The following is a 14995-nucleotide window of genomic DNA, read 5'->3' on the forward strand; positions in this document are numbered from 1 at the left end:
AAATGCAAATGCCACATTTATTTTGTGAAATATGTTGACTTATCTAAGGTGACTAAAGCTATGTACAGTATGTGACGCAGCCCGCTTGGCATCTGAGTACTTTATGTTCCACTGCCTGCCATTGATTGGTCCTGGTGTCTGTCACAGGCCCCCGGCAGCCCCACTGCTAGAGCCCCTCCTCTCCCCTCTCACCTTTCATCGACCCCAGGCTGCTGCAGTTAGCCCCGCCCTGCAGCCCCAGTGAGTGCACACACACACACACACACACACACACACACACACACACACACACACACACACACACACACACACACTCGCACGCACTCGCACACACACACACACACACACACACACACACATGAACACACACACACACACACACACACACACACACACACACACACACACACACACACACACACACACACACACACACGAACACACACACACACACACACACACACACACACACACACACACACACACACACACACACACACACACACACGAACACACACACACACACACACATGAACACACTTCTCTGGCCAAAACTATTATTTCTGATACTTATGTCGGTTATACAGATGTAATAAAAGTTAAAACTGATGTTGGTATACAAATGAACAAATTATGTAAAGGTAATTTGCCGAAGAAAGTGCAAAGTGCTAACGTCATGTTTTATCTGACAGTAGCTCCATATAAGTCTCGACAGTCTCAACGCTTGTGTGTTTCAGTTGTTGAGCTATGCATGAAATTATTGTTGACCTATTTTCTCTCTAAACGTATCCCCCCGTGCAGCAAGCAGCAGGCCTGAGCCCATCAGAAGGCAAAACCACAGGAAGGGCTCTGTGGTGAACGTGAACCCCACCAACATCCGCCCACAGAGTGACACGCCCGAGATCCGCAAGTACAAGAAGAAGTTCAACACCGAGGTCCTCTGCGCCGGCCTCTGGGGTTTGTAGTTCTCTTTCACCGCTGGGTTGTAGTTCCTGAGTCGCACATGTAGGCGTGCCCAGTTAACATGTGGATTTTAATGATGAATGGATTGGTGTTGGATTAAATCTAGTCATTATTATTCAGTATGCTTTCATCCTAGCTGATCCACTCACTCAGGGCACAAAGAAACATTTTTGTAGCTGGTACTGCTTTGATATTGCCCAAAAACATATAGAATGAGTTTCTGTGCACAGTCCTGGTCGGCCCTTGTTAGACAATATATACTCTGTTAAGGAAACGTAGCTCTTATCAAAGCCTGTTAAGGAAACGTAGCTCTTATCAAAGCATTTTCAGCGTTGGTTGACGGAACGGCAAATGGTTGCTTTTGTAAGCGGCTGTAGACGTATAATAGTTCACACACACACGCATACAGCAGTAGAAGACCCAGGCCGTGGGCGAATCCCCCAGCTCACCAGGAGCATTCAGGGGTCACTTTTCTTTAGGGGTCATGTGTCTGACTCAAAGACTTCTACTTCAACTCGTTTTTTCCAAGCCAGGGCAGTCAATGAGAAACCATCCAGTTATTGCTAGCGAACCTCTATAATCCTCAGTGTGGCTCCGTTTGGAATGGATAGATCAAGAGGGAAATTATTGAACACAAATCTTAGGGTGCTCAGTTAGAACGTGATAGGATGGAAAGAGCAGAAGAGAGCAAATTTTTCTTGATTGGTCAGAGATGAAGTGGGAGCGGTCTAAAAACTTTTAACGGTTCACCCAGAAGCAGAGGCAATCAACTGTCAATGAGCTGAATCTCCTTTCCTATCAGCTCATTCTCATTTCTCTCACTCATCACTGACGGATGGCTGCGGCGCTTCTGACGAATGACGCTTAAATAGTAGCTGATGAATCACAGAGCACTCTAATGCATCCTAGTTGTGGCTGTCCAGTGTCTGTACCTGAGGACGATGACTGACGGCTGCTGTCGCTGTGCTGTCGCTGTGTAGGGGTGAACCTCCTGGTGGGGACCGAGAGTGGTCTGTGGCTTCTGGACCGCAGTGGCCAGGGCAAGGTCTACTCCCTCATCAGCCGCCGGCGCTTCCAGCAGATGGACGTGCTGGAGGGCCTCAACGTCCTCATCACCATATCAGGTGGGTCCCCCGCACGGGCCCGGCCCCGGGAGGTCATACCTCCAAACCCGGGTTGGAATCGAGGATTTTTATTTATCATTACTCTCCATATCTCTGTCTGTCTCTCCCACTCTCTCGCTGTATATATATATATATATATATATATATATACATATACATATAATATTTATTTAATTATTATTATTTTATATGTATATATGACTGTTTTCAACTGTACAATGTTTTTCTTGTTTGAACTTTATTATACCAATCGACAGAAACACCCTAAACAACTCATGTGCCTGCGTGTGTGTGTGCCTGTGTGCGTGTGTGTGCGTGCGTGTGTGTGTGTGTGCAGGGAAGAAGAACAAGCTGCGGCTTTACTACCTGTCGTGGCTGAGGAACAAGATCCTGCACAACGACCCCGAGGTGGAGAAGAGGCAGGGCTGGACGTCGGTGGGCGACCTGGAGGGATGTGTGCACTACAAAGTCGGTGAGGAGGACACCCTGCTGCTCCATACACTCTGTTCTGTTCCCACGGCGTTAGACTGACCGGGCAGGTCTATTTATACAGCGGACCTCAACACACAAGGCCATTCCTTGTGCTCTACCACGGCCAGGATTACAAACATTAACTAACCTTAATCGTCACTATGCTGCTTTCCTGCTGCAGACATTAACTCCATAAGAAAGATTATCCGAGCTCGAACAGTTCTAAAGAATTAAAACTCGCCCATCCATCCATCACGAAACCACCCAGTGAATCTTTCTCTATAAATCGTTTTATTCTGGTTTATTCACTTTTACTCATGCAGATTTTTTTATGTTATTTTATTGGACCTGTCTTCAACAGGAAGTCCCTTTAGATTAAAATCTCCCTTAACCGAGCCGAGAGAGCCACCAGTACAAGGTTACAAGAATATAAAATAGAGTATGTTGAAACACATAAGGAACAATTGAGGAAAATAGAGCATGATAAATACAGACCAGCAGTCAACAGATACAAAAATCCACTTTGGAAATGCAGTTGCACTCTTCTTTTTTAATCAAAGCTGGGAACTCTCCCAGGAAGACAAATCATTGAGCTATGGTGATGTTATGGCCTGACCACGGCGAAAAATAGAAGCGAAGAGAGAGTTCCAAGCAAATCCTGGCTACCATAGAGAAGCCATCAGGTGGAGTTAAAATCACAAGAGCTGTTGTGAGTGATAGGAAACTACAGTCATGAAGAGAGCTTGCCAAGTTTGCCTTTCTTATAAAAGATCGACCAATGCCAATGTCTCTAGGCTTATGGAAGTAGTTTGATATGAGGCGCAGAGAACTGCGGCACACAGAGTCTGGACAGTGAAGTGTGGCGAAGGAAGTAGGCTTGTAAATAATGTCCCCATAGTGTAGACAACACTTAGGCCACGTTTATACGTAGCAGGGTATGTATAGAAACGAATATTTCCCCCCCTCCGTTTTTAAAAATAACATTGTGCACACAACATCGTTTTCAAAAAAGTTGTTGTTTACATCAAAACGCATGAATACGCCGTCGAGCGCCATATAACTATGCCAAACCTATGGGCGGCAGTGTAGGGAGAAGGATTAAGCCATGCAAGCCAATCAGAATCCTCAATCAACAACAACGAATAAAACGAGCGTCTTCCTGTAACAAACAAACTGTAAACACAGGGCGCTCATATGACGTCAAGCATTTCCTGGCGCATAATGTGACGCTTCAGAATCTAAAACCCTGTTTCTCCCCGTTGACACGACAACACATAAACTGCGTTTTCAGAAATCTCCACTTTGGTCTGAGTTTTTAGAAATGATCGTTTTCTGTGACAAAAACTGAGTTTTCGTGTAAATGAGAGGCCAAACCGCGTGGAAATATCTGCGTTTTCCCTTCGTGTAAACGGGGCCTTAAAGGGTTAGTTCGGAATTTTGAACATAGGGCCTGATTCCCAAGTTAGCCTTGGTGTTCTTTATCATTGGAGTCAGTTTTCAACACATTTCATTCAGTCCTTATAGTTGCAGAGTTTGCTCGTGCTAGGCTAGCGCACGGCAACAGGCAATACTAGCCTGCTAATGAAACAGTCTTACCCATTCCACAGTACACCCGAGGCAAATCAACTATAACGCCAGACGGTCGATGTAAATGTCTGTTGATAGAATAATGTTAGAAATAAAACCACCCTTGCATTGCATTTTGAGGGACTTGCTGTGTCTCAGTAGCAGTGTTATATTCCTGTTAGTAAGCTACGGCAGCGGCGGACTGATACCTAGGTTAAATTCCGCTGCTGCTGAGAAAGTAGTCCTCAAAATGCGATGATTCATGCGATGCGAGGTTAGTTTTATTTCTACGATTATTCTATCAACACTAGGGATGGGCAAAATTATTCTTTTCCGGGAACTAGTTCTTTCAGTTCAGTTCACTATAACGATTCGTTTGTTTGATTCGTTCTTTTAGATTCGTTCGTTACGTCAGATTACGTCATTTGACGACCCTGAGCATAATTTAAGTTATGTCTAGGCTCTACCCCCGTGAAAATTGACAAGATACACTATATAGTATAACCAAACGTCCCAACAATATTGATACCACTTGCTTACTCTCTATATGTCATTCATGGTTTTATATTTATGTATATTTTTTTACTTTACATTTAATTCTTCATTATTCAGGCATTACAGAACTTTCATGGTCATAAATAAAAAATACGAACTGCAGTTTAATTTCTTTGTTTGTTCTTGAATTGACGTAGAATGGAGCAAAGACTCCTGGGATTGGGAAATGCGTTTATCCAATAGCAGATGGAGGGCAAGTCTATTTTTGGAAATGTAGGGGGATATATGAGTGGCCCCACGTCGAATGGTATGACCCAAGATACGTCAGACAGAGAAAGCGCGCAAATTCGACGGTACAGCCTTGTCATTTGTTTACCCAGGTGCCATGAAAACACCATTGCTACCTCTCATTGGCTGAATCTTTGAGAACGTTGTAGACTCAATCGATATAAGGTTGCAGGTAGACGAAGCTCTGTTCGTTTGTATATTTTATTTACGTGACCATATTTTTGTTTTATGTTAAAAAAAAAGAATCAAAGAACCATTTCTTCTTGTTTTGGGGAACAAGTTCTTGTCGTTCACGTTCGGGATTCGTTCGTTGTGAACGATCGGTCGCGACCGACTCATCCCTAATCAACACAGACATTTACATCTATAGTCTGGTGTTAAAATTGATATACCTCTGAATATGAGTGTGTTTCTAATAAATATGCGTTTGGATTTGTCTGCAGTGCGGTACGAGAAGATCAAGTTCTTGGTGATTGCGTTGAAGAGCGCGGTGGAGGTCTACGCCTGGGCTCCTAAACCCTACCACAAGTTCATGGCCTTCAAGGTCAGTCCAGCCCTCTGCTCATGGGTCATGGCACCCAAAGGAACGTTTGCGATTCTGCGTTTCAAATCAAAGCTTCTGCCGTATTCAGGCCATCACTCTTACAGTCATCTTCTATGTCATCTGGATCTAGGACAAACCGTAGGGAGAAACGTTCTAATAGGGTCACCTTATCTCTCTCTCTCTCTCTCTCTCTCTCTCTCTCTCTCTCTCTCTCTCTCTGTCCGTCTCTCTCTGTCCGTCACTCTCTTGCTTTCTGTCTCATTCAATCCCTCACAAAGACAGGCGTACACACACGCACGTACACACACACACACACACACACACACACACACACACACACACACACACACACACACACACACACACACACACACACACACACACACACACACACACACACACACACACACACACACACACACACAGCCATCATCCTAGCTGTGCCCCATTTCTTCAGACTCCTCTGTGGCCTGAGCTACTTTCCTTCTTGCTGTCCTAGCTTTTGTCCTCCGAAAAGTTAGTTCTGATGCTGAGGGGCACACCTGTTAGATGGCAGACAGACGATCCCCTCTGAAGTCACACCAATATGTTGTTTGTCTAACTAGTTTTCTATTTACTGCTGTGCTTATCCACTTCCAATTTGATTATTTTTTCAATGTGTGTGTGTGTTCTTGCGTGTTTGTCTGTGTCTGTTTGTTTGTTTGTGTGTGTGTGTGTGTGTGTGTGTGTGTGTGTGTGTGTGTGTGTGTGTGTGTGTGTGTGTGTGTGTGTGTGTGTGTGTGTGTGTGTGTGTGTGTGTGTGTGTGTGTGTGTTTTTGCATGTGTTTGTTTGCTTATGTGTGTGTGTGTGTCCAGTCCTTCTGCCCGCTGCCCCAGAGACCCCTGTCTGTTGACCTGACGGTGGAGGAGGGTCAGAGGTTAAAAGTCATCTACGGATCACTGTCGGGCTTCCACGCCATCGACGTTGACTCTGGAACGCCGTACGACCTCTACCTGCCCACTCACGTAAGACCCCGCTGTCCTGTCGTCCGTCCGTCCGTCCCTCTGTCTGTCCGTCTATATCTCTGTCAATTCCGCCCAAACCTCAATCATGGTGAATCAGGTGAATCAAAGGCCAAAGGTCAAAGTGTTTTATTGTCCTTCTGTACATTGAGGTTAATTTCGACCTGGCAGGCAAACAGGAGGCATGAAAGATTGAAAAGATAGAGCAAGAAGTGCAAAATAATAACACATACATAATAAATAATATTACAAATAATGTAAAATAAATAAAAGTTAGGAACACTAGCAACAGATCCAGGGAATGTAGATATGTAGACCACTAAACAACCGTCCAATACTGTTATGCAATACAATGAGGAATATATATAGATCTAAAGTGGAATATGCTGATGAATTTATCCATAAATAGTTTAAGGTCATGTACATTTAATGTACATAAGTGTTCATGTGAGCACTATGTTCAACAAGGTAGGTGTTGGGTGAGAGGCCTGGTTGCCTGGGGGTAAAATAAAGATAAAGATAGACTTTATTGTCATTGTACAGTCACCTATACAACGAAACTGGGAAAAATACTGGTAGCATGAGCCTGTGTGCTTCGGTAACATCTCCCAGATGGCAGCAGTGTGAGAGGTCTAAGGCCAGGGTGGCTGTGGTCAACGCATGGTAGATACCTTCAAAGAGGGGAGCCGGCCAGGGATGATGGCCCTGCTGGCTTCCCCCCCCCCCCCCCCTCTGAAGGGCTCAGCGATCAGCAGCGGAGCAGTAGACTCATGGGGTCCTTATAGTGGATGGCGGTACATGGAAAACCGGGGTTTGACCCCCAACTCAGGTCCGGTCTGTGTGGAGGTTCCTTGCTCTCTACGCCCTGGTAACGGTCATTAGACCGGCACGTATTCATACGTGTAAGGAGATAGTAACCTGTTTGAATGGCTCCTCTCGTACGTTTCAACAGAATCATTCTCTACCTTTGGGCTGCATATGTTTGGCGGCATGTGGCTCAGGAGGTAGAGTGGGTTGGCTGGTAACCGGAAAGTTGCTAGTTCGCTCCTTTTAGCTGAGTGACGAGGTGTCTCTGACCAAGACGCCTCACCCTGACTGCTCCCGACGAGCTGGCTGTCGCCCTGCATGGCTGACACCGCCGGAATGCAAATTACAACCCACCTACATTTCGTTGCATCGTAACCTGTTACTGTGCAATAAAGTGAATCTAATCTAATCTAATCTAATGTGTGCATGAATGGGTGAATGTTAGGAAATGTTGTAACGTACTGGTTAGAAAAGTGCTGTATAAATGGAAATTTTCCTTTCTACTACCTACCCACTTACTCTTCAAGGGCCTACGTTTTACATGTGTGAACCACTTTCAATAAACCAGCCTGTGGGCTGATAGTTTTAAGCATTTGAACCCGCTTTGCCTGGAGGAGAAAGAAAGTGACATCCAGGGATGTCCTGGGTCTTCAAGCCCCCATTATGGGATGGATTTGCAAGTTACCCACAATGCATTGGTGATTGCCTCAGACATTTTTTGATGGTTAGTAACATGACTAGTTTGCACGACTAGGGTCGTGCAGTGAATTTATTCAGGGGAGCAGAGGAGGAACCCAAGGCCGACGTTATAACACAAGGGGTTGGGATGTTAAGCCTTCCAGCGTGTACTGACATGCATCCATACTGAGGTGAGGCGTTTATCAGGATTTACCAACAAAGTCAAATCCACACTTAACAGGTACCTGATATGACTCATGAACACTTCTAATGTCCCCTTCCTCACCCAGAAAGCCGTGACTCATGCACGGTAACAGTGGGCCGGGTGTTTCCTGTCCCAACAGCTCTGCGTCTGGCTGTAGCCCAGTGCCAGGTGTATGTCTAAACGCTTTGATATCCACTCTGCATCAGAGGGGCGGCTATCACCCGCGTCCCACAACACCGTAGCTATCAGCCTCACACACACACACACACACACACACACACACACACACACACACACACACAGGCCCCCCTCCTACTGAGTAGGAGGGGGGCCTGTGTGTGTGTGACTCCTCGTCAAACACCTTGCTCTCTCTCTTTCTCTGTCTGTCTCTCTGTCTGTCTGTCTCTCTGCCTTTCCTCTACCACCCCCGCTGTCACTCGTGTACAGTCTTGCCGACTTTAGTTTGGGCTTCATTCCTTTACTCTGCCTCCATCTGTCGGTCTCGCTCTCTCCCTCTCTCTCTCTCTCTCTCTCTCTCTCTCTCTCTCTCTCTCTCTCTCTCTCTCTCTCTCTCTCTCTCTCCCCCTCCCTCTCTCTCTCTTTCTCTCTCTCTCTCTCTCTCTCTCTCTCTCTCTCTCTCTCCCCCTCCCTCTCTCTCTCTCTCTCTCTCTCTCTCCCCCTCCCTCTCTCTCTCTCTCTCTCTCTCTCTCCCCCTCTCTCTCTCTCTCTCTCTCTCTCTCTCTCTCTCTCTCTCTCTCTCTCTCTCTCTCTCTCTCTCTCTCTCTCTCTCTCTCTCTCTCTTTTTATCGCTCTTTTCTCTCTACCTATCTATGTCTCTCGCCCGCCCCAGTGTTCAATACGTGGGCAGCAGACGCACCCAGCTGCCGGTGGGGATGACTCACTTCTCAAATGCACATATTCTATCCTGTTTCCGTTCCCAGCCCGGCGTTAAACAGACTGCATGTGCACTTCCATCATGTGCACCAGTGGATGTGCTCTGCCTCAGACATGCCAATGAAGCAAACCTTAGCATAGCATTCACAGAAGGTTCATTGCCAAAACAGGAACCAGTCAAACTTCAATTCAACTTATTAAAGAGGAGAATACCTGTGCAGAACCCACTACAGCCATCGGGTTATTAGGTTACACTGTCTGCTCTTACTGAAACATGACAATGCAAGGGGGAGCTACCTTTCAGAGCAGAACAGTTAGGGTTCTGCCACACCCCCTCCCTGCTGTCACTGAACATGTGCTGGGGGGGGGGGATGATGAGCAGGAGAGACGAGAGTGAGAGAGCAAGGGAGAGGGGAATGTGAAAAGAAAGTCTATAAATACATTCTTCCTGCCCTCCTTATTTCACCAGTGATACTCTCTCGTGTGTGTGCGTGCGTATGCGTGTGTGTGTCTGTGTGTGGCCGGTACTCGAGTGTGTTTGGGTTTCCTCCCGGTATATTAAGGGCGGGCTCTGCGCCTAATTCAACACGGTGCCTTGCATCACTGCTGCTCTCAGCCCTCCTCTCAGCCCTCCTCTTCTTCCCTCTTCATCTCTCCCTCCTTCACTTCCATTGCGCGTCTTTTCATGCACACACTCTCAGCGCACTTACTTAAGGCTTTAACACACACACTCATACCTGCTCACCAGTCCATCTCTGGAATACTTTTCACTTTATTTATTTGTAATAGCCACGTTGAATTTTTTCCTCAACTCTCTTGCTGAAATCTTTCTCCCTCTCTCTGTTGCTCTCTCTCTGTGTCTCTCTCGCTATATATATATATAGATACATATATATATATACATATATATATGTATATATATATATGTATATAGCATTCTCTTCTCTGGAACTTGCGCTTTCACTTGCGTACAGACCATCTCTCCACCACGACCATATACACTCACCAAAACACACACTCACATACTGGGACCCCTAGAGCGACCATGTTGATACCACGGCAACGGATTAAAATTGCGCTGCGTCTGTGGATGCCCGTGCTGATGCTCCGGATCGTGGTGGCTCACACTCCGGTAAAGTATGAGAGATTCAGCAGGGAAGAGTTAGAGCACACACACACAAGCATGCACGCAAGCTAGCACACACACACACACACACACACACACACACACACACACACACACACACACACACACAGACACACAGACAGACAGACAGACAGACAGACACGTGAGTACAGAGCTGTACTCACGTGCACAAGGCATGATGTGATAGCAAAGTGTTCTGAAGTAATGTGCTTCTCTGCGCTTGCGTGTGTTTATGTGTGTTCTTGGCCGTGGGTGTGATGATCCTCCACTTCCCTGTGCACCGGTTCAGATAATATCTCTTACCCAAGACATTGTCGGGTAGTTCATCAAATGACACAGTGATCGCTGTCTGTTAAACTTTACATTTCTATTCACGTGCAGGTGCAAACCTGAAGAACGTTCTAGGGTTACCTTGTACTTGCAATATTTAACTCTTTGCTCCCTATAAAAGAGTGAAAACATGGCCATCCACAAGTCAATCCATCCAGGGAATTTGTATTATCCATTTTTCCCCCTCCGCCCACCATGGAAAAATCTCAGATGTGAGTGGTCTGATAAATGTTATAGCCATAGCCATAGCGACCAATTAAAGGGGTGATATCATGCTTTTTCGACGTTTCCCTTTGCTTAAGACTGTTAAGACGGCTCCCCTGACGTCCGAGCCAGGGGGAGCATTCGTGCCCAACGAGAATGCCCCTGAATAAGTGTGTGAAACACCTTGTTTGTGCTCAGACATTACTTCCGTAACAGTCTGACTGTTCAGTGGGCGGTGCTGAAGTGGTGAAGACACGCCTCCCGGCTACCCGCAATGTTTACAACTTCTTGAGGGGGGTGAATGTGCACAAGCGCAAAGCGTTCGACCAATCGCAACAGAGTGGGCGTGCTTTTCCAATCACAGCATACGGGGCTACTCGGGACAGGGGCCTTAAAGCCGCATGATGCAAAACAGAATGACGCTGAAATTGTTTTCACAGAAATTAACATTGTTAGAATAACAAGGGGTACTTTTAACATACAGGCATGATACCCGATGCTAGTAATACCCCCAAATGCAATTAGTAACCCTAAAAAAGCAAGATATGGGATCTTTAAGCAAATGGAGTCCGCTAACAGGAAGCAAATGGAGTCTGCTAGCAGGTTGTAACCTGTACCTTCACGTCAGTCGGATGTCCTAGCCTGACCATGTCCTAGCAGCAAGTAACGTGTGTGTGTGTGTGTGTGTGTGTGTGTTTTGTTCAGATCCAGGGCTCCATCTGTCCCCACGCCATCATCATCCTGCCCAACAGCGCCGGTACGGAGGTGCTGGTGTGCTACGAGGACGAGGGCGTCTTTATCGACACCTACGGCCGCATCACCAAGGACACGGTGCTGCAGTGGGGAGAGATGCCTGCGTCCGTTGGTAAGACCAGCCCCCACCCCCCCCCCCCCCATTCTGCGGGGTGACCCGTAGCTCTGGGCTCCAGAGACACAATTTGACCGAACATCAGACAGATCCGAACGTCGTCGTGAAAATGCGTGACGTTGATTGGAGAAGGTTTTTTATTACGATTGCGAATGTATGAAGCTTCCCTTTCTGTGATGATGTTTGCGTTTGTTTAAACTGGTGCTGCTAGGGAGCACTAGCCCTGTTCCCAGGTAGCACACTGGGCTTCCTGCAGTTTATCAACAATGGCGGCCATCCATTTTGGCAGGTGGTTTCACCGGGGATGTCTGAGTGTGTGAGCGATCTGTAAATGGCCAAGCCCAACTGTGTTAGGAGAGTGGAGTTTGCGCAGCTCAGCCACTGCCTCCACCCTGTGTTTTCAGCTGTTTTCTTCCACTCCTCCACACAATGGGACTCACGTTCACGCACTGAATAACACCTCAGCTCACCAAACAAAGCTGTGACATTTGATCCTTAAAGTGTAAAGACATTGTTCTTGTCCCTTCAAATTCCACTTTTAAAATGATTTGCATTTATACCACCTCCATAAAATAGTCATCTTACTCCCACTCTCTCTCTTTGTTCTCCTCTCTCTCTCTCTCTCTCTCTCTCTCTCTCTCTCTCTCTCTCTCTCTCTCTCTCTCTCTCTCTCTCTCTCTCTCTCTCTCTCTCTCTCTCTCTCTCTCTCTCTCTCTCTCTCTCTCTCTCTCTACAGCCTACCTGCAGTCCAACCAGGTGATGGGCTGGGGGGAGAAGGCCATTGAGCTAAGGTCCGCCAACACAGGGAACTTGGAAGGGGTCTTCATGCACAAGAAGGCCCAGAAACTTAAGTTCCTGTGTGAGAGGAACGATAAGGTATGCATTCCGTTGCAAAGCAAAAAGTTATGCAGTTTGCAATTTGGTTCACATGGTGATGGAGAATAATTTCTTTAGGTCTTAGGACACTTCGGACAGCAAAATCTTTTACTTAATTTTAGAGAGTGATCATGGGAAGATGCTGCCAGCAAAGTTACCAAACATACACTTTGGAGACAATGGGTGGACAAGACTATAATAGGGAATCTTTTGAAATGTCCATCCTTCGGAAGAGACGTAAAACCGAGGTCCTGACTCACTTAGGTCATAAAAGATCCCAGGGCACTTATCGCAAAGAGTAGGGGTTTCCCCGGTGTCCTGGCCCAACCAGGCTCATGCAATCTGGCCCCCTAATCATCCTCCTGTATAATTGGCTGACTCATTAATTCCCTCACTCTCCACCTCATACTAGTATGTGGTGAGCGTTCTGGCGCAGATTGGCTGCCATGCATCACCCAAGTGGGTGCTACACACTGGTGGTGGTTAGTGAGGTTCCCCCTTCCCTGTAAAAGCGTCTTTGAGTGTCTAGAAAAGCGCTATATAAATTCAATCCATTATAAATAGGAAACAAAGTTGAGGGGCAGTGACCATCATGGAGAGTTTTGGAGAGAGATCGGCAAGAAATTGAATTGCAATGCACTATGGGTGAAGTGGATATTTCTTAAACTCTTCTGACACTATGAGCATGTAACCCAGTTCCTCCTCTGTGTCTCCAGGTCTTCTTCGCATCAGTTCAATCGGGAGGCAGCAGTCAGATCTATTTCATGACCCTTGGACAGAACTCACTGTTTAGCTGGTGACACCTGGATCGACCAATCCAGGATCGGCCGGCTATGCCTGGATGTGTACCGCCAAGACTGCTTGGTAATGACTGGGTCTGACGTTGAAGGACGGATGAGTAATGCTTGGATCTGCCGCTCCTGAATCGGCTGGAAATGCCTCGACCTCCCAACCCAGGATCATTTGGCGATGTCCCCATCTATTCGACCTGGTTGATTTGATCAATCCATCAACCATCTACAACTTTTGCTTTCTGGAGTTAAGCTTTTTTTTGTCAACCCAACCTGCCAGGATTTAAACGTTATTGATTCGAAGAAGAGCTCTGTCTCTACAACACACATGCCTCCATCATCGGTGACTCGACCCTGGACTGATGGTGGTCAAGGCAACAGGAAGTCCACTGAATCTGACCGTTTGTTCTGTCGTCTGCTAGCGATGCCTGGATCCTCCTGGAGCTCTTCGTTAGCAGAAAAAGCTATCGCTGCATTATCTAGATACCTTGGACACTTCAACACCTTCTTCAGTTGGTCTTTAAAAATTGACCACCTCCCCATTGTAAGGCGTCTACTGGGAATGTCGGGGAAAATTACGGGGCTTCTTTGCAAATTAATATCAATTTTACTGGATAGCATATATTTTTTTTTATGTAATTCAACCTACATTTCTCATCTGGTGTGTTGTCTTGTGTCAAACAATTCAACCATTTAATCATTTTGTCGTTATTTTCCATTCTGATGGAAAGGATTGTGTAGATTTAGTAAAGTGATCATACAAAAATCGGTGTTATTATTGATGCCTACCTGCAGATGTCCGTTCCTGGTATCATAACCTTTAGTTCCCTTGTATCATAACCTTCAGTTCCCTTGTATCATAACCTTCAGTTCCCTGGTCTCATTACCTTCAGTTCCCTGGTCTCATTACCTTCAGTTCCCTGGTCTCATTAACTACAGTTCTCTGGTATCATTACCTCCAGTACCCTGGTCTCATAACCGTCAGTTCCCTGGTATCATATAGGCCTGGATAGGATAGGCATTCTCCATAAGCAGATTAGTAAATTGTTCTTACAGCCAATACAATCAACATTAACTGAATAGATATCTATAAGGGGACCAAACTTGGTTTGAAGCATGAGGTATATCTGGTTGAATCACTGTATGTAAATGAGAAGAAACTTAAAAAGGTTTGGTCGGATATTATGCATATTCTAAGAAGGACTTTCATTATTATGCCTGTATGTGTCATGTATGTTTGTTTTTTCTCCTAACTTGAAGAATTACTATTGACAAAGCTAATGAGATAACATATGTATATAAAGGTGAATTCTATTTGTAATAAAGTATGACTATGCTGCTCTTAATGCCATTTTGAAAAGAGCAATATCAATATAGTGATTCAAATGTATTGACATACCTGAAACATACTTAGCGATAGAAATGGAAAAAGCTACTTGGTTTTCTGAAGGTTTGTTGGCTCCTCTTCATTCATACCCAATGTTAAATACAAAGGACTTTGCTGCCATAAACATCAATTCTATCCATTTAATTCAGTGATTTTCCTTAAATAGCTGCATAACGTAACATCAACTAGTATTTTCCTCACTTTCCTCAGAAAGTACAGCCTCAGCCTATTTTATATTCAGCGTTAGACCTTCTAATGTCTTATTGTTTAACATTCTTCCTATTACGTGAGCCAATTATATTTTCTGAACAACAAATCGTTAATTACATCTTCATGTATTTACAATACAAACGTA

The 14995-nt window shown here is 45.6% G+C and overlaps 1 protein-coding gene across 1 annotated transcript in view; it reads left to right on the forward strand.

Annotated features, from left to right (window-relative positions):
• The window catches only part of LOC132466493 (mitogen-activated protein kinase kinase kinase kinase 4-like), a 17519-nt gene extending 2920 nt beyond the window's left edge, over nt 1-14599 (forward strand). Inside the window, exons 3-11 of the mRNA XM_060063744.1 lie at nt 173-240; nt 802-957; nt 1944-2087; nt 2425-2559; nt 5351-5451; nt 6307-6456; nt 11424-11583; nt 12323-12462; nt 13179-14599. Coding sequence (XP_059919727.1) covers nt 173-240; nt 802-957; nt 1944-2087; nt 2425-2559; nt 5351-5451; nt 6307-6456; nt 11424-11583; nt 12323-12462; nt 13179-13262 — 1138 coding nt within the window. The 3' untranslated portion in view covers nt 13263-14599. The remainder of the gene's footprint in view (nt 1-172; nt 241-801; nt 958-1943; nt 2088-2424; nt 2560-5350; nt 5452-6306; nt 6457-11423; nt 11584-12322; nt 12463-13178) is intronic.
• The last annotated feature ends 396 nt before the right edge of the window (nt 14600-14995 follow it).

Source organism: Gadus macrocephalus, chromosome 10 (genome assembly GCF_031168955.1).
Source record: "Gadus macrocephalus chromosome 10, ASM3116895v1".
NCBI lineage: Eukaryota > Metazoa > Chordata > Actinopteri > Gadiformes > Gadidae > Gadus > Gadus macrocephalus.